General features: G+C 40.0%; 1 protein-coding gene across 4 annotated transcripts in view; it reads right to left on the reverse strand.

Moving 5' to 3' along the window:
• The window catches only part of SEMA4G (semaphorin 4G), a 110955-nt gene that overhangs the window by 42974 nt on the left and 47550 nt on the right, over positions 1-20431 (reverse strand). For 3 of the 4 annotated variants that reach the window (XM_072995632.2, XM_072995631.2, XM_072995630.2), the window contains exons 2-3: positions 17055-17198; positions 9020-9266 (exon numbers count right to left, since the gene is read on the reverse strand). In XM_072995632.2, coding sequence (XP_072851733.2) covers positions 9020-9140 — 121 coding nt within the window. In that variant the 5' untranslated portion in view covers positions 9141-9266; positions 17055-17198. The remainder of the gene's footprint in view (positions 1-9019; positions 9267-17054; positions 17199-20431) is intronic. The other variant, XM_072995633.2, reaches the window with a different exon arrangement.

Consider the following 20431-nt stretch of genomic DNA (forward strand, 5'->3'; position numbering starts at 1 on the left):
GTCGCGCTGTCCGCATCAGATCAGTAAGTGGACTGTCCAGCTCCATGGGACTGTACCCTCGTTAACGACACCTGTGCAAGGATATTGGTATTCGTATACGAATACCCCCATCTCTAAATCTTGGTCAGATCATGATACAGCCCATCAGTCAGAGCCATTCCGAAGAGACATGTCAAGACAAATTGAGTCAACACAATGCAGTGACTTAGACCAGTGGTTCTTAACCTTGGGTAACCCAGGTGTTCTTGGACTGCAAATCCCAGAAGCCCCAACCAGCATAGCTGGTGGTGAAGGCTTCTGGGAACTGCAGTCCAAGAACACCTGGGTTACCCAAGGTTAAGAACCACTGACTTAGACCATTGAATTGTTACTTAGTTATGATGGGTTATGACTCTTAGCTTATCTCCCTGCATGGCTAACAACCAACAACAGCCAAAATGGAACACGCAAGAAAAATTCTACTGCTATCTCTAGACTAATGGCTCGTGTGCCCACACAGAGGGCTCCGCATGTCAGCTGTGACACATAGGTTTGCCATTGCTGCTCTAGACTGTGCTGATTTATAAGACAGGTCTGATACTTGTAACTATTCTAAGACTTTCCTTACAAATTACTCAGTAAATGTACTGTATATCACTGTTCATTTTTATTTTTATGTTAAGTTATAAAAGCTGTTTTTTCAATACAAACTTCTAGATTCTCTTCTGTATTTGTGGTCTATTAGAATGATCTAAACAGATTTTATTAGATTTGATCTAGGCAGATTTTTAGAACTAGTACTAAATGGCTTCTGGCATTTTTTTTCCAACCACAAGGAGATTTCAATATATCTAGTAGAAAGGTTGGGGTTAAGGATGGGATTGGGGTTACCAGTTTCTGTATTTTCTGAACCCACTGAAAATATCAATGTCCCCCATCCTCATCTTAACAAGGCCAACCTACTAACAACAAGGGTCAATGACTTCCACTTCTCAGCATCACAGCTCACTGAAAAAAAAAAAACTCATAGCATTTTTTGTCCCAATAAATCAGTTGGCACAAAAAAGTACCCAGCTCAAAAATGCAACAGATTTGTTGCAACAATATGTGTTTCAGCTATTTTTCCCCTACAGAAATAAACTGCACAACTGACAAGTAGATGAAAATCAGGAACAGTGTTTACAACTATCCCCAACATTGCTTCAAATATTTGTCTTGTAGGTTCAGTTCTGTGTGAATTCAGCAATGCTAAAATGTCCTGACTGCCTTGATGAGGGCTAAACACAAGCACACAAAGAAAAGATAGCCCGTTCTATCTATAATGCAGGAGTCCCCCAACCCCCGGTTCATGCCTTGCAGGACCAGGCCACAGAGACAGATCTCCTGCCCCCCCACATGCCCCCAAATGGATACATTCACATCCCCCATGCACACATGGATGCATTCATAACCCCCACGCACTCATGGATGCATGCACACCCCTCCACATGAACACACAGATGCCCACACACACACACAAACATATATGCCCCATGCCCCACCGCACACTAAACCAGTCCGTAGTGCCAAAAATGTTGGGGACCACTGATATAATGTATGTACAATAGGCTTACCCCCGACACACAAAAACACAAACATACAGAGACTCTCTGATACATGCTTGCACCTTTTAAAAGAACCTGGGATTTGCAAAGTGAAAAAAGGGTAAAAACTCTTCAGGCAAGAAACCGGTTTTGAAAACACAGAACAGGTTTTCTTAAGGTGTTCATGGCCTTTAAAACTCCATCAGGAAGAAAAGGGTGGAGGGAAAGAGCTTCTTGCAAGAAAACATTTCATGGCAGCTGTCTGGAGTCTGCACCACAACAACTATAAACATGCTGACACTTTTTTTTACAGATACAATATCATACTTTTCCTACGCAATGGCTATATGAATCATCCAAAGATATACAGTATTAAATTTGCAATTCTCCCTCTTCTTACAGAAGACATTGAGATGAGTTGTTCAAAATAGATTAGGCCTTCAGTAAATGTCTATGTGAAAACATATATTTAGGCCACGTGTAAGTGAATAGGTATATCTGCTGGTGAAGCCTATTTCATCAATTTTGTACATGTTTGCAGCCTTTGGGTAGAACCAGCCTCAAATGAAACTGGATCTTCTTATTTGCAACAAGGACTCCTGCCATGAAGAATGCTGAGCAACTGCCCCCTTATATATCACATGGCCAGTTCTGTCTTTTTCCTGGAGTAAAGTTCCTACTTTTTAGCAGTAATTATGGAGTCTTTTAAAAAGTGAAGTAAATGTTTAAGAAAAAAAACACTACTTTATCTTTTAACAAGTGGTCAGAAAAAGGAAAGGACAAGACAGAGTGTCATTTGTCTGAGTATCAGTTTCAATGGAATGCCACAGTTCCCTTAGGGATATATGGTCAAAATATTTTCTCTTCCTCCCCTAAACACCTAGCTTGCCTTATATTATGGAAAACCGCACTGTGCCAGTACAGAAATAACCAGAGCGTATGGTATTATGTGAATTAATCATATGAATTTTTGACATGTAGGTGATTTATTACTGCAGTCACACACTATATTACTTCGGTTCAATAAGGATCATTTAGAAATACAGTTAATGTGCAAATGCTCTTCAGGGTGTAATTAACACTACACTTAGAAATCACACATTTAGGACAGTATTGACAGGAAAATGGCATTTAGGACAGTATTGACAGGGAAAGGCAATGAAATAAAGTATTGCATCCTTCCAAATTATAGTTCCAAGATTTTAGTTCCAATGACTTCAAACTCCAGCAGAAATGCATTACTCAAAAATGTTACTTTACACAACACAAACCTGTCACAACCATTGTGAAACAAGGAACACAATTAATAGAGGCTTTGTGCTGGGCTGACATGCTGTTGTAGAACCCATTGTAATTCCTGCTCCCATTAAGGGTTTAACCAAAAGGCCTGAAGTGTTCAATTCAAAGTGTATTAATTTTCAATCACTCATTTAGCTTTCGGGGAAACCCTGCATCAAATCCAGTTCAGGAAGGGATGCAGTTCCAGCTACTGAAATTCATCATTCAGCAACCAGCCAGTCATTTATCTTCTTTCTATGCAATCTGCCAGGCAAAGAACCACAACAGAGTTGTCAACACTGCATCAAACAGGAAAGAAACAGTCCCCATCCTGTAGTCCTTCCCACAATTCAAAGGAGGGGGAGAGGGCTCCTCTAGGCAGGCTAACACTGGGGAAAAAAAGGAACAAAAACACAACAGACAAAAGCCTAGAAACAAAGGTAAGCTTGCCTCTGAAACTACCAACCAAACCTCGCATTTTTTAAAAGATGCTGGGGGAATTAAAGAACCATGTACATACACAGTCTCAAAAGCTGGAGGAAACACAGGATAAAGATATTACTAACTATTGAAAATACTCTGAAAAGTTTGAAGATTCAGAAATTTGAAGATTCAAAAGTCTGAAGATTCAGAAGGCTCTGAGGTGGCATTCTGTCCTTTGCCCAAACAGAAAAACATATTTGCCTGCCCTGACTGATGAACTCCATCAGCTGTACAATCCCAGCAATCTAGATGTCTAAACTAACAACTTGTAGAATTCTGAACAATAGCACCACAGTCTAATGACCATATGCACGGGATTGATCGAAATCAACATTCTGTTCTCAACAAAAACTAAAATTGCACCCAGAAAATAATGCTAGGATTAGGCAAGGGTATGACTTGCTTTCTAAAGGGAATTTCCCCCCATAAACCAACAACTTTGTTCTGTACCACTTGGTATTTAGATAACATTTGAAAAATGTTAAAACTCACTAATCCTTATGTCACCTGTAAAAGGCAAGATTGTGGTCTTCTCAGCCAGACTGCCAAACCACCATAATGCATTTAGGGATGCTTTGTGGGAAACATCACTGAGAAAAGCCTTGAGGCTGCCTTCCAAATCCTATACTGTACACTGATCTTGTACCATCTGTCAGACCCCCCACATTCACTTGTTGCACAAGGCAAACCAAGGGGAAGCTAAAGAACTCCAATTAAAACAACAAGAACAACAACAACAACAACAACAACAACAACAACAACAACAACAACAACAACAACAACAACAACAACAACAACAACAACAACAACAACAACAAGAAGCTAGAAATGGGGAAGAGAGCATGGAAAATGTGGAGCTTCTCAACCAGTTTAACCCCAGCTATACCAGTGCTTGTGGTGGTGTTTTGGAGGGATTCTTCTTTGTTCAGCAATGCAAGAATAAGTGATACCTTTTTCTTCACTAAGAAAAAAAATAACAAATCACTCGCTATGCAAGATTTCTTCAAAGCAATTACCAAAAGTCCAAACATTTGTGGCAAGATGGGGTTAGCCAGGAGGTTAGTCTTAGATGTAAAGTTGTTGGCCAGATCAATTTTGCCAGGGACCTCTCTGTCTTAAATGAGTCAGAAAGCTGTTTTAAAGTTACCACTGAGGCAGTTGTGGTTTGAATTTCAGTTCTCCGAACAAAGGGGCACAGGTCATTCACTACCTCCTCCAAATTCTGCTCTGTTCTTTGCTTGTATGCACTAGCTTAAGAATGCTACAACTGTCAAGCAGTCATAGGTAACATGCATGCACTTGCTGCAGAAGGAAAGCATCCATTTATAGCAAGCTGACAGAATGAGTGACCATCACCATCAAATTCCTGAAACAGAACATTAGCACTCAGCATATATTGCCTCTAACTAGCATTTCTCTCACGTATCTTAGGCAGACCTTGGAAATCTACTTTTTAAGATTCCGTCAGAATTCCACAGCCAGCATGAATGATAGGTCTTGTGATCAGGAAATTCTGGAAAATGTAACCCCAAAAAGCATCATTTCCAAGCACTGGTCTTAGGCTAAGAGGAAAAGATGGCCAACTCCCTGATCTATCTGGGACTCAAGCCCAACAACGTGCCTCTGGAGTCTATGCAGTTTCACACAAAGTCTCTCCTATTCTATTAATCAAGCCCACGGAGATTCCAGGGTGGCTGTACAAACTACATGAACCTATACACTTTTCTGTTCATAGGAGGGTACATTCTAAGCATGCACATATCCACCACTCCCCACCCCATGGTGTATCCTCACTTATTATTTCATGTTCAGAGCTCTTTATTTCCTTAGATCTTACCATTACTTCAGACCACTGTTTAGACAGGACTTCATTGCACTACATTTCTCAAGCTGTTTCCCCATCCATTTTCCACTGAGATGCAAGTTTCCAAATATACACATTTTAACATACATACCTGGAATCTGGCAAGCATCAGACCCTGATAGGAAGTCTGAGACAGAAAAGTGGTCATGATGAATTTGGAGGCAGGCTGGGCTCTCCTGGTAGTTTTCTATATGATTTGTAGTTCATCAACAAGGCTTCCTGCTTCCGTATGTTTAATAATAAGCAGCCACCTAAAAGACAGCCTACAGCCCTGCTTGCATTGTTCTGGGTAGTTAACAGAGGGAAGGATAGAAAATGGGTAACTGCCAGGAACACAATTAGTTGAAGGGTTAATTCATGTGTTATCTGAATTGTGTGACTACTAACTCTGCATGGCTGGATTTTCTGTTGCCTGAAACAAACAGTTGCCCTTTAAATAAATTATTGGAGCAACCCGGAAACCAGACAGTCTGACAAGAAATGCAGAGTCTAGATTCTGACAACAAATACAGAGCCTTAATTGGAGCAAAAGATTGACCACACTACATGGACACCATGGTACTCCAGTGAGAAGCTAAATTCTCTGAATTATTTTCAATGGCTTTTGGCACTAACAGAATTCCCTTGAACAAAAATCTCAGAAACCTTCTAAACCTGACTGTTTCCTTAAGTGCCACAATCCTCTAAGAAAAGTCAAAAGAATCTGAACAACTCAGAGGAAGGATACAGAACAAACTTCTTAAATCTTCAGTAAAGCAATCACATATTAATGAGAGGTTGTTTTCAGAAAGGGTGCCCCTCCTTAGTGGGATACTAAAAGTCACTGGGAAAAAATAGGAGAATTTGATGGTTCATTGCCTTAAGTTCATTTATTGTTAATCTCCATATTTATTCTACTTTTAATTTCGGGCCGTTTAGTCCTTGTCTACATTCATCTATTTGTCGCTCCAGATTACGTTGTTGTCCTTCACCCATGAAATCCGGTGTTAAAACATTTATAAAATGTATCACAGTCCTCAAAAACAACTGAAAAACAGCTAAATTTGCAATCCTATTAAAAGCTCAACTATTAAATTGTGTTTGTTCTCCTCAAATAGACAGGAACAATTTTTATTCAGAATTTGAAATCTTATGAACAAGGGTTTTTCTTTTAACGTATTGTTTCCAAACAATCATCTAGCCAAAATGGAAGCACATGAAGGCATAAAAGTATGCTGGAAATGGTCTGCTCAGTAAGAAGGCAAAAACAGTAGTAGCTAGGAAAGAGGTATAAGTATGTGGCTTACACACTTCTTTCTCCTTCTCTGTGAACTGTTGTTGTTAATACCAATTCCTCCACTCTCATAGTCACCTCCATTATCCCAGAACTTGCCCAAAGTTCCAACTCTGGCAATGGCACAAAAACTGTCCAAAATATGCTGTGCATAAAACATGTCCCTAATTCAGTACTTTTGGCAGGACCACCAGCCTGCTTCCTGAAACAGCATCTCAGAATGCTGATCTTGCAATTAGGATAAATTATAGAGACGTTTTGTTCTCATGTTCTCTCTCTCTCCTGCTCCACTGAAGAAGGAGCGTGATTCAAAGCCTAAGCATTACTAAGCAACCTGGGTGGTGGGACTGGCTAATACATCTTAAGAATCCAGAAGCTGCACACAGTCAGCCAAGACAATTGCTCTGCGTACAAGATCACAGAGGCAAAGAGAAGGAAATTCTTCAACTCCTCCCCCACTTTCTCTTGCCCTCCTGAATAAACTTGTGATCATGTGTTCAAAACGCCTTGGGGTTCCTAGAGAAACTGGAACACGAGAGATTTCTCCAAGAAGCTGATGTAATCAGACATGCATGTTGAGGCAAAGGACGGCAGTACTGACAGCTCCAATCTGGCATATAATAATCAGTGGCAGCTCTCACACGGCTCTCAAAGCAAGTTTTCCCTGTATCCCTCTTCTATATTAAACAGACAAGGAAAGATGAGTGGAACCTGAGGACCGGGGCCTGACTTAAGACTTTCAAGAATGCTATGCCCTTTGTTGTCATAAGCATACCATATGATAAAACCGTGAGCACACCACTGCCATCACTTCCATCCAATAACATAGCAGTGATTCCCCCCCCTCCAGGTTTTATTCTATCTCACGCCACCCACCAAGTAGCATATACACATATCTCTTCATTGTGCTTTTCCCTTTTCCTTTCCAGCATTCTCTTCTTCATGGAAAAGGAGATGGATGGGTGAATGCAAAGCATTTTCCAGTCTCCTGTCTGTCGTTTAGGAGGACCATCCTTTGCAAATATCACAGAGGTGAGGAGACAGGAGAAAGTCAGCATTTTACCATTAGAATATCAGTTGAAAGACTACTGGTTAGACATCAGAAATTAATAGAAATTGTGTTGCCATGTTGCCCATATCACATTTGGAGGAAGTTAAACAAGTGTTTAAAGTGGAAGTCAAGAAAGAGTTAATGCCTTGATTCACGGCCACAACCTAAAAAGTAGAATTGAAAGGATCTTACATAACCAAGCATTTCCTCCACTCAATTACTCCTATTCAGGATTACATCACTCCCCATAAATCTTTAAAACCAATAGCTCAGCTTGTTGCTGTCATCATTTTGTCACAGTGCAAACTGACAGAACAGGCACAAAACTACAAAATCATTGTCACTCTAGCATTAAATCATAAATGCAGAAAAGGTCTTCAAGTAACACTTGCAGCTCTTCCAAGTCTGCATTATTCAAAAAGCAATCAAAGAATTAAAAACTGCTTGTGTACCCTGGCTGTCCTACATGCCACTGCTGTTTCAGAGCACAATAAAATAAGGTTATTATTAGAGAACAGACGGCAATTGCTTTGCCATATATTCCTTTGAGTTCATTAACAGCGGCTGCTCTTAATGAGTATGTAGGTTTCACAAAAGCAGCTTTCCTGCACATTACTAGTTATACCACTCAAGTCAGAGCAGCGTTTATGGGTGGCTTACAGAGTTTGTCCTCTAACTTGCATCACACAAGGATTTGCTTACTGGATCAAGAGGTTAATCTGAGGCTAAAGTAATTTTAAGCAATGCTAAAGAGTCCCTGGATTTTCCAGGGCTCTCCCCCTAGCCCAGAGATGGTGAACCTATGGCACGCGTGCCATAGCAGGCAAGCAGAGCCCTCTCTGCGGGCACACGAGCCATAAGTCTCCAGATTGCTACCCCCAGCAGCCAAACCTGAAGAGGCAGCTGCAGCAGCAGTCCTAGCGCCCCGACAGGCGGCAGGCCAGGTTCCAGAGCAGCTGGGTAGAAACAGAGGCAAATCCGGAGTGGGGTCTGGAGGCACCTCCATGCCCAGGATTCCCCCTTCCATTTCCACCACCAGTCACCGTTCCCCGCCCCCCCCCCCCCCCAGTTTGGGCACTCGGGATCAAAAGAGTTCGCTGCCACTGCCCTAGCCACTCCAGTATAGTGAGACATGAAAATAATATCAAAGACAAGACTTTGGATAGGAAGAGTTATGTCAGCTTTCCAATTCCTAGCAGACAAAATTGAGTAAAACAATGGACAGCAGTTCCCTTACTTAAGGAAAACATTGACAATACACAGTTTTCCTGCAGTCAACAAAGGTTTCACTCCGTAGTGGTGCCACTGGGTGTTTTAAAAATAGGGTTGCAAACACTCAAACAGGCCTACAAAATCCACAGAGATAATAAAGAGAGTGTGTGTGGGATTTCCATAGATGCATATATGTTCTTACAATACATAGGATAAAGAGATAGCTTTTCTTTAGATACATTGCAGATATGTCTCGTTAATTTTAGTTCAGGGAAACTTAAAGAGTGTTGCCTTACCATTATAAGTGACTGTTATTCTGGGAGTCGCATCCAAATCCATAGCTGAGCGTCTGGAAGAGTATCCCATTACTGCAACTGCTAACAGAGCCATAAAATACAAGGGTACATTCCTTTTCATTCTTCTTGGTCAACCAAGGCTGCTGCCCACTGGGCAACACAGCCCTCTTCAACAACAAAATTCTAAATTGTTGGAAGGTTTTTCCACTGATTTCTCTACACGGTACCACAGGCCACAGAGAAACTCCTGAAACACAAATAATTTTTTTTTTCAGAAAAACAATAAATGATTATTTAACATCATTAATCTGATCTTAAGAATTTGCAGCATAACTGAACTCACACATTTCAGTACACATCGTTCTAACCTATGCATTGTAAAACATGATAATATAAAACTAAGATGAAATATCTCAAAATGGCAAAGAAAAACTACCGTACCGTGTTTCCACAAAAAATAAGACCGGTTCTTATATTAATTTTTGCTCCAAAAACGCATTAGAGTTTAACCCCTTATTTTCAGGGGATGTTTTATTTTTTTCATGTACAACCATCTACATTTATTCAAATACTGTACAGTACTGTGCTGCACAATGGTGGAGGGTGAGGTTTAACTTAACTGGGGCTTATTTTTGGGGTAGGGCTTATATTACGAGCATTCTGAAAAATCATACTAGGGCTTATTTTCAGGTTAGGTCTTTTGTTTGGGAAAACAGGGTATGCATGATTCATAAGAATATGAATCAGTGTACTGCTAACCATCTCAGCTTAGTTTGATTGACTTTCCCTTACAGACTTTTCCACGAATGGCTTAGCCTCCGTTTCTGCTGCCCAACATTACTGCACCTTCATTTGCACTGTAAGCTTCATCTCACTACCTTCACACCCCAGTCTCCACCCCCCTCTCCTCTCCTCTCCCCCACTCCAGCCCCACTGAATACAATTGCATCTATTTTCCCTCTAACCCAGGGGTCCCCAACCCCCAGTCTGTGACCTGGCAGCAGTCCACAGCCTAGGCAGGACCGGGCCACAGACACAGATCTCCTAACCCCCTTCCCGCGATCGCGCCCTGTGCATACGTGCAAGCATGACACCCCCCTGCAAGCATGACGCACACAACCCCAACTGGTCCATGGTTGAAAAAAGGTTGGGGACCACTGCTCTAACCCTCTTTCATCCCTTCTACTCTCAGTACTCCACCAGGCATCATTATCATTATCATTATTCTGTGGATACACTAGCTAGTTAGTTAATATATTTTATAGGCCTCCTTTCTTCCAATGAGGGGTCTCAAGGTGTCTCACAATGTTAAAACATGTAGAATTAAAAACAGAATAAATTACACATTAATAAAAAGGAATTAAACCATAATAATAATTAAAAGTACAGCTATCCAGCAGGAGAAAAAGAAGCAATGTGGTGTAGTAATTAAAGTGATAGACTAGGATTTGACATACTGTACAGTATCTGGGTTTAAGCCCATACTTCACCATGAAATTCAGTGGATGACTTTAGACCAGCTACTTCTCTCAGCCTTATCTACTCAGAGTTGTTGTGAAAACAAAGTGGAGAGAAGCAGAGCCATAAACCATTCCAAACTTGTGGGGTGAAGGAGAGCAGGATATAAATATAGCTAATAAATAAATAAATAACAAGACAACAGGTCAAACCCCAATACCTGCGTCATTCATAAACCAAATCTATTATTTTACAAATCCAAGGCCAAATGTTGATTTTGTGTAAGAAAAAGAAGTTCTCCTTAAGAGAAGTGGCAGTAATCCAGGGCAAACATAATGCTGTTTTTGTAGAGGTTGCCAATACCTTGAAGGTCAACATTATCACGTCACTTAACACAGTCAACACAAAGGCAAGCAAGCACATCAACCCAGACATGCAATCACTGGAATTAATAATGTACAACTGTTTCTTGACAGCAGTCATTCATATGCCATATCAATTAGAATTTGTTAATACAGTATGTTGAAGAATAAACAAGATGTAGAGGAAAGTCAATGAATTCCTTGTAACAATTAGGAAAGAAATTGCGAGTTTAGTATGTAAATACTCTATCTAAAATACAGGATGTGAGCACAATACATGGTCTGTGTATCTTATTTGGCTGGATTTTTGCTATTTAGTACTCTCAGCCCACACCCAGAGCTCTCTGCAAAAGTAATTAAAGTTCTACATGAAGAAATATGAAGATTCTGTAAATGCTCTTTGCATAATTATGCTGATTGCTATAGTTAAGAATATTAGTGCCAAATCTGAAACAAGAAATTCTGGAATATGAAAACATGGAGGAGCAGCAGAGGAATAAAAAGCCCAGAGAGGAAGAACAGAAAAAAAAAACTGCCTTCTGTTTAATGGTCTCTGGATTCAGGTTTAGCACTCTGCTGATCATATACAGATACCTGGAATACAGTATTTATAGCTTGGGTGATATGGGGGTCAGGGAAAATTTTCACCTCAAAGGATAGGTTGCTGATTTTGTTTACTCCTTCTGTCTTTTTCATTTATTATTACTGACCACATTTTTGTCCCATTTTAATGCCAAAAAGGGTTTTAAAACAGTTTGCAATCTATTTTTAAAACGAAAAAATACAATCCCCCCCAACAACAGCTTACAGTTTAAAACAACAAGCCTCAAAAGGAAAGAGGGCTACAGAGGAAAGGGGTGGGACAGTAAGGAGACTGTTACATCAAGCAGGAATGGTTTATGGCAGTGACAGTTGAGGGGGTAGCTTTCAGGCTGGTTCTTCAGTAGAGCTGGTGCAACTGTTCAACTTCCCATTTCACCTCTCCCTGTGACAACCTCCTGGAATGGACCAGGCTAATGGTGACTGATAAGAGTTGAGGGAGGAGCCTGATGGAGATAGGCTCTCGTCAAACTAATAAAATAACCCTGCTTCCTATTGCATCTCCTTGGTTAAAAAGACATCAAGCCAAGCAAATCAGATGATGATGATGATGATGATGATTGTTGTTGTTGTTATAAATACCAGGAACAATCAAAATTATTAAAGCATTGTCTGATGTTATATAACAGATACAAGTTTTAACCAAAAACCAAAGTATCTGTTAAATATCGGCACACTGTGTATGTATGCTGTTCCTAATATTGCCGGGGTTTGGAGCTCTGATGGTGTTATTTTCGAAATCTGCAATTGCTTTATAATAATGTGTGAAATTTCTTGATATCGTCTCCAAAAATCCAAAGACTATGGGGAACACTGAAGTATTTTGCATCCACAAGCAAGATGCTTTGCCAGATCTCTATATTTTGTTAGTTTTTCCAATTCTTTCTTTTCAACTCTGTCATCCCATGGAATTGCAATGTCAACAATCCAGATATTTCTTCACTCTGTTACTACTATGTCTGGTGTCTTATGTTCAAGGCGTCTATCAGTTTAGATCTGGAAATCCCACAAGATCTTAACTTTGTCATTTTCTGATACCTTCTCTACCTGATGTTCCAATGGAGTTTTAGAAGCCCGCAATTTATGTTTTTTACATAATAAACAGTGCACTAATTTTGCCACTCAATCATGTCTAATTTTGAAATCTGTTTGTGCAATCTTTGGACATTCACAGATGAGGTGTGACACAGTTTCATCTTTTTCTTGGCAGAGTTGATATTTGCTGTTAGCACTAATTCCCTGGATCTCAGCTTTCATCTCCTTGGTTTGGAGTGCTTGTTCTTGTGCAGCAAAAAATCAAGCCTTTGATTTATTTCTTAAAGGTCCCTAGTTTTAGCCATGCCCATGTTGAATTATTACCATGCTTTCCATTAATATTTCTCAGGTGCTGTTCATGTAGTGGTTTATTGTTCCAATTATTTAATTTCTTTTCAAATTGTTGTTTCTTTTATTGAGTCATTGTTTCTGTTGTTTTCAAAATATTCTCCATTTTCACTGCCTTAAGTAATTTTCTCTACTTGTACTGATACAATAATTTAGGATTTTTTTTCTTCTTCATCTACTACTTGCTGTACAGTATTTGCAGTAATCTACAGCCTCCAATTTTTGTGGTAAATATAATCCGTCTCCATCACTTTGGGGCTGTAGCAAATTCTGCATGTTCATTAGTTTCCATGTTTTTCAATCAAATTCTTCTAATTCATTTTGGGTCTAATCAATAATTCCAGCTGGGTATCTAATTAATGGAACTGCCCGTGTTTTTATGGCTTTGATTGTATTTCCACCATTTAATTATGATTTTAAGATTTTCCACAGTCTTTCGTTGTATTCCTTTTCTGTCAGTTCTTTACCTTTTGTGTGCAGGATGTTATCTGACTCTAGTATGCCAAGGTATCTGTAATTTTCATCACTTGATAGTGATTTTATAATATCACAATTTTTAAAGTACAGTGGTGCCTCGCATAGCGAGGTTAATTGGTTCCAAAAAAACCATCGCGATGGGAAAACATCGTTAAGTGAAACACGTTTTCCCATAGAGATGCATTGAAAACCGGATAATCCGTTCCAATAGGAACGGATTATCCGGTTTTCTCCCCCACAATCGGGCGCAGCCCTTTGGGAGAAGCCTCGGGGGAGTGGGGGAAGACGGCAATGGCTCCTGCCTGATCCCCCACCACCCGGCTTCTCCCAAAGGGCTGTCCCGATGGTGCTTGCAGCAGCGGAGAAGGTGCCTAGTGGAGGAGAAGGTGCCTGGTGGAGGAGAAGGCAGGAGCCGATCTGGCCTTTCTCCTCCACCGGGCACCTCCTCCGCTGGTGCAAGCACAGTCAGGGCAGCCCTTTGGGAGCAGCCGGGCTGCTCCGAAGAAAGGCAGAAGCCGATCCGATCTCCCCCCCCACTGGGTGGCTTCTCCCGCTGCTCCCGATGGTGGGGGGGAGATCGGATCAGCTTCTGCCTTTCTTCGGAGCAGCCCGGCTGCTCCCAAAGGCCTCCCCCGACTGTGCTTGCACCAGTGGAGGAGGTGCCCGGTGGAGGAGAGGGCAGGAGCTGGGGGAAAGTCCGGCCATGGCTGGGGTAGCCGCCGTGGCTCTGATCCAAGCCGCGAGGGGAGGGTGGGAGGGTGGGGTGATCCGGATGCCTTTCAGGCATCCCAGGCTTGGATCCCACCCGCCGCCGGTTACCCATGGCTTGGGTAACCAGCGGCAGGTGGGATCCAAGCCCAGGATGCCTGAAAGGCATCCGGATCCCACCACCCTCCCCCCATGGCTCGGATCCAAGCCGCGGGGGGGGAGGCATGGCCACCGCAGGCATTTTCCCCCAGCTGAGCTGCGGGAGCACTCCTTCGGAGGCTCCCACCGCTCAGCTGGGGGAAAATGGTGCCTATGGAAAAAACATCGCAAAGCAATTTTTCCCCATAGGCAACATTGGTATGCCATCGCTATGCGAATTCGTCATTAAACGGGGCACTCATTATATGAGGCACCACTGTATTCTATTTAGTGTTTTTGTCTTGCCACATTGTATAGACAGAGTTGCATATTTGTCAACTCTAAATGTAATTTGAATAACTTCACTAAATGTTCACACTGTGTTTACCAGTGATTCTATCTCAGTGTAATATTCTGCATGTAGTTTTAGATCATCCATGTAGAACAGATGATTGATTTTTCCTGCTTATTCTGAAATATAGCAGCCCAATCCAGTTTTATTTAAAATTATTGACATGGGCATTAGTGAGACATTAAACAATATTGGTAACAAATAATCCACTTTAAATATTCCTCTTTTGATGCGAACTTCCCCAATTTATTCACTATAGGCCATTAAGATAGTTTTCATTTTTCCATTTTTTTCTTGAGGAACTGATGATGATGATGATGATGCAAATTGAAATGTATTATTTGGATGTTCTGCCTTGAAACAGGAATTATGTTATATGTATTTTTATGCCCCTTCTAACAGTGTAGTTCTCTTTTCAAACAGGAAAATACTAAAGTTCTCATCTACACCCTTGTACAAATAGCTGCAAGGTTAGTACATCCAGTTTTAATCCAGAAAAATAAAGGATTGAATGAAAGAAGCAAACATGGCTATAAAAAAATTGAGGGGGGGGGAGGCTGAGGCCATAGAAGAAGCCAAAAAGAAAAGTACAACTGAAAAGTTTTTCATAAGAAAAAATATATATATCAGTAATGTAGATTGTTATAGGTAAGAGTAGGTGGATTGGCTTAAATATGCTGTAAAATAAAGGTGATAGTACTGAAGACATCACTGGAAACACAGTTCAGAATCCTTCTGTGAAATACCATGTTTAATGGAAATTGTGCAAGGAGTCTCAATTTTCTGACTACCTCTTGCATGCCCAGACACACAACCTACTGTCTGATCTGAGTACTGTACAGTATGTCCAAGCACATGGCAGGCAGTCAGAATAATGGAACAAACCAGTTATACAATTTGGGGTTTAAAATGAATAAACCCAACATGATTCTGGTAAGAATAACATAATTTTGAATGCTTCCCTACAGAAAGAGAGAGTGACAACAAGCTTTCCGTGCCAATAAAAGAAGGGAGACAGTTGGTTTTGTTTTCTTTTTATTTATAGCAAAACTTTGCTTATTTGCTTTTTCCAGAAAATATTGCACAATATTATCCTCTGTTCCCATGTCACTCTTTCAGTCTTTATTGGAGCAGTCTGCTATTCTACCTGAAGTTTTCTAACACTTTCTAGGCCTGACTTTCTTCCAACAGAATTCCATGGGGAGAAGAGACCTCCAACATGCATTACTGAAGGAGAGTAGATATGAAATAAACCAATTGGTTTAATGAAAATAATCCCTACGTTTTGCAAGGTCTGGCAAATTCAAATTATTCTAAAAATAGTTTCTTCATCAGTATTTCCACAAAAGAAAGGCTAAAGCCATGATGTGGAAAATCTCCACCATAGGAAAAAATCTGAGTAGAAGCACACCAAGCAAAACTGGAAGACAAGTAGTTTCGCATCCTTGTCCCATCTAAAAAGCTATATCATACTTACAAAGAAAATGGACCTCCCATGGAAGGAAGGGCATACTTGTCATCCAAGAATAAACATAACATAAATATAGAGCTTTGGAAAACTCCATGTGCATGCAGGTGAATTTTGATGGAAGACAACAGGGACAGGAGCCGAAAGATTCTGACACATAAAAACGCACAAAGTGTCTACACCAAGAGAGAGGTAGTGCCAGGGAAAGATAACTTCCATACAGTCTACATCTGATTTTGTTAAATCATAAATGGAACAGAGTGAAGTTTTCTTTAACAGGGAAGAATTTATAATTAAGAAGCTGAAAGCTGAGAAGTTATTCACAGTGCAAAAGCCAGATGAATATGCCAGATCCTACAATAATGTAGCAGTTCTGTGACACTGTAGTTACGCAAAAGGTAAAGAATCTTATACACATATGGACACAGAATTTAAGGGAAACAGTTGATTGTATGAAAATTGGGCTACCCAAAGATTCTGTTTTCTCCATAGTGTGGTAGTACAGTATAGATAGACTACTTGGTAACAAGAGTTATTAGAGTGGCACTAGGTGGCACCAGCCAGTATAAATGCACCATCTGGCTGAGTTCATTCTGGGATTGGCTGAAGACAGATGTCACTGTGAACTTTTGGACCTTTCTATTTATGCAGAAAACATAAAACTTAATGCTCTCTGTTGGTTTCACTATGCCCTTATTAATTTTTCTCATACTTGTTTTTTGAAAACTGGGCTGGCTTTCTACATTTTGCAGACATCCATAAACAGGACAGGTCTGGCCCCAGCAAATGTGAATTCTAAATTCTAAATGTGAAATAAATTGCAATCAGTAGCTTACATCACATATGAATGTAAACAGCAAAATAAATCATTGTGGCCTGAAATTTAGTAGTCACTGATAGAGGAGCCAGTTAAATCCAAGAGCCCAGCTGAAGGAACTGGGCTAGATTTCTGATCCTGAACAAAGGCTAGTGTCCATTAGCTTGCAGAACCTGAGCTTACACCCTCTTTTTCATTTAAGCATCTCCTCTTTCACCCTACCTCCTCAGTACCTGAGGACTGAAATCACAGAAAGGAAGAGAAGCATTTACCTGCAGACCAAGGGACTTCACATAAGAAGGAACTCTTCTGACAAGGGGCAGTGAATCTTGGAAGGTGTAATCTTAAAGGAGTTCACAAGTTCTCCGTTTCTGAAAACGTAGCATGTTATTCTGTGCAAGCGTATCAGGCAAAACCTAAAGGGGGAAAAATTAAGAAGACAAACATTTTGTGGCACCTTAAAGACTGTTATATTTTAATATGAGCTTTTGTGAGCAAGTTCACTTCTTCAGATGTATGAGGTAAAATACAGAGTTCACTCAGTCAAATATTTATGCCCAGCTTTAAGATACAGTGATATATGGTTGCAATTCACATGTGCAATAATGTGCAAGTTCTCAGTTCATCTTCAGCCTTTAGAAAGGTAAAGTGCTCACTTGGAGCTTTCCACCTTGATCTCTGGGTATTTCTAGGGAAAGCCTAGAGTAGCATAAAGGAAGGAGTACAAGGTCACTGTTATTCTAATCATGTTATGTACTTGCTGTTGTAAACTAGGTAATCTGTGATCCAAAGTATGAAAAGTCAAGTGTTAAAGAAGTGAACACAATGCTGCTTACGAAGCGATAGGGGCACTCAGAAAGGGAAGGGATTTTTAAAAAATCCCTCATGCAACTCATCATGAAACATATAATCCACTACAGTATTTGAAATCCCTGTTCTAAAGACTTGTCTGATTAACCGCCATAAGCTATCAAGTAACGACTATGCCATTTCCTGCAACCCCTTCTTTCAGTTATTAATTTGTACTGTACTTTCATAAGCAAAAGTTTCCCTAGCTCAAGACACAATGTTATCAGTACCTCCTTAAATAATGGCTGGCTTTTCATAGGCTCTTCCCTGTTTCACTTTGCAGAATGGTCACAAGTCTGGACATGATAGAGCAAATGGCAAGGCTTTGCAGCATACAAATCACATTGCTGAATTCATTAATTCTGTGAAAATTGTAAGCCAGCTGTGACTTCATGGTACCATAACACATATACAAAAGTACTACAAAGTTAAGCATGTAGGAAACTTAAGTATCCTTACAAGGAGAAGGATATGGTGCCTATTTAACTACCGGTAACTGTTTATTAATGATCTGGTGAAACAGAAAGAAGGAAACAACAAAGGGAGTTAAATAGCAGAAGGTTTATGTTTTGAAAAATATGGGGGACATCTCATTTCAGAAGATCATCATGCCGCCATTTTGGGAGGGAATATTTTTGTTACATAAAAATTGGTAGGGTTTCCAGTTTGGCACCATCACATTCCATATAATGGAACAGAAATGGAATGTGATGATGCCAAACTGGCAACCCTAAATTTTGAAGTTCATTCACATGGTGTCAGAAGATGCTATATAGCTTTTAGATGGTCCGAAGTACCCCTGCCTTTTTCACTATAATAGAATGATCAAGCTATTGCTGCAACCAAAATTAGCACACTGGTCTTCATTTTCAAGCCTCCACATGGTTTCTTTATACTGTATTGAACAAGCCATTTTGCAGGATTTTTTTTTTGGGGGGGGAGGCCTGTCCGAGTCCCTTTGTGATATCACAAGGGTCTATTTCTAGTTTTCATATTGTACTTCTATCTTGAAATCAAGGGGCTATGGGATGTTGCTGACCTAGCAACTTCGTCTATAAGCATAGCTCTCACACTAAAATTTAGTCACAAATCTCAGTTAAAATTAAACAATTCAGTTTTTAGTTCAGTTTTTCAACTAAGTGTGTAAGTCTAGAGATGTATACACTGAATCAGACTTATGGCAAGTCAAAGATTCTCAAATCAGCCCCAGCCACACCCTCTCCTTAATCCCCAACCACTGGCCATATCCCATGGTCCCCTGAGGGCCCAACTGGCAGAGACATCCACTCAGTGGAATTTGTTGCAGGCCAGCAGCTTGCCACGTACACAGCTGTGGAGGAGTCTGGCCTTAGTGACAAACGCAATGGAGTGAAGCAGCCAAGCAAGCTAAGCATCTGCGTCAGCTCAGCTACAGAACAAGGCCGCCTAGGCAATCTACCCTTTACTGCACTTGACGGAACATAAGAAACCCAATTAAGCAAAACAGCTTTAAAATTTAAATACTTAAATTAAAAATAAATATTTAAAAATCTAAGAATATATAAAATATGCAACCTATTAACATCTTTATATTAAAGATGTTAATAGGTTGCATATTTTATATATTCTTAGATTTTTAAATATTTATTTTTAATAAACATTATAAAATATTTAAGAAAGGAAGGAAAAATAGCTATGAAAGAAAAAAACTTTTTAAAAAGCTGTAAGGATCAACTACATATCTTACACACTATCACTGATTGACAAGTTGTGGATTGGGTACACTTGGTGAAGTTAACTCTTAGTTCTCAAGGAATCAGTCCATTCTCTTGAGGCCAAAAGTGCTCACTGAGATGACCTGACAGAGACGGAGAGGTTGGGGTCTTTCAGGATGTGTTCCAGGCTCCTATTCAGGGTGACAACCTCTGCTATCATGCAGAATGTGTATCTCTGGAAGGATGCTCCCTACAATACTCCCTACATTACTGAGGCATGGTGGCAATTGTAATGCCTTTGTTCAAGTCCATAGTGTGACGATACTGGGAAGTTCCTCTGGTCACCACACTTGAAAACAGGTATATTATTGGGTTGGAGAAAGTACTGAAAAGGGCAACCAAAAAGATTTGTTGCACTGGAGCAATCCTCCTATGAGAAAAAGTTACAATAGTTGAAACTTTTTAACCTGGAGGGAAAGGTAAGCTACAGGAGCATGTATGGTGCAGAGGTAGTGGACTGGAAGATATTTTCCCCGTTTCATGAAGTTAGAATTCGGGTTCATCCAATAAATCTAAACTCAGTTCCTAAAATATATATATAATTAAAAATATATAATTAAAATAAATAAAAATAAAATCCTTTTTCCTGTTGGCGATGTGGACATGATATTGTGTAGGATTTTTCTTTTGATATATATCAAAAGAAAATTCCTCCAGTATATAAAGAAAAATCCTCCAGTTTATAAATGTGGGATATTGTTTTCTGTGCTCACAATTCAAAAAGCCAGGAAATGTATTGATATTGCTACACAAGATCATGTCCACACATGCCAACAGGAAAAAGGATTTTATTTTTATTTATTTTAATTATTTATATGCCTCCTTTCTACCCATGGGGGACCCAAGGCAGTTCACAAGAGATACTGTATCACATTTAAAAAGTTATTAAACATATACTGAGATTTTAAAAATCAAAAAAGCCAAGCTTTACATAGCAAAATATGGATGGTAGTGAGCACAATAGGGTCAGCTACATCTGTACCAAAGTTGATGCTGATCTGAGGTCCAGTTTCAAAGTTATTTTTGTTTGGTTTGCCCCCTTTTTT

This window comes from Pogona vitticeps, chromosome 3, assembly GCF_051106095.1.
Source record: "Pogona vitticeps strain Pit_001003342236 chromosome 3, PviZW2.1, whole genome shotgun sequence".
Taxonomy (NCBI): domain Eukaryota; kingdom Metazoa; phylum Chordata; class Lepidosauria; order Squamata; family Agamidae; genus Pogona; species Pogona vitticeps.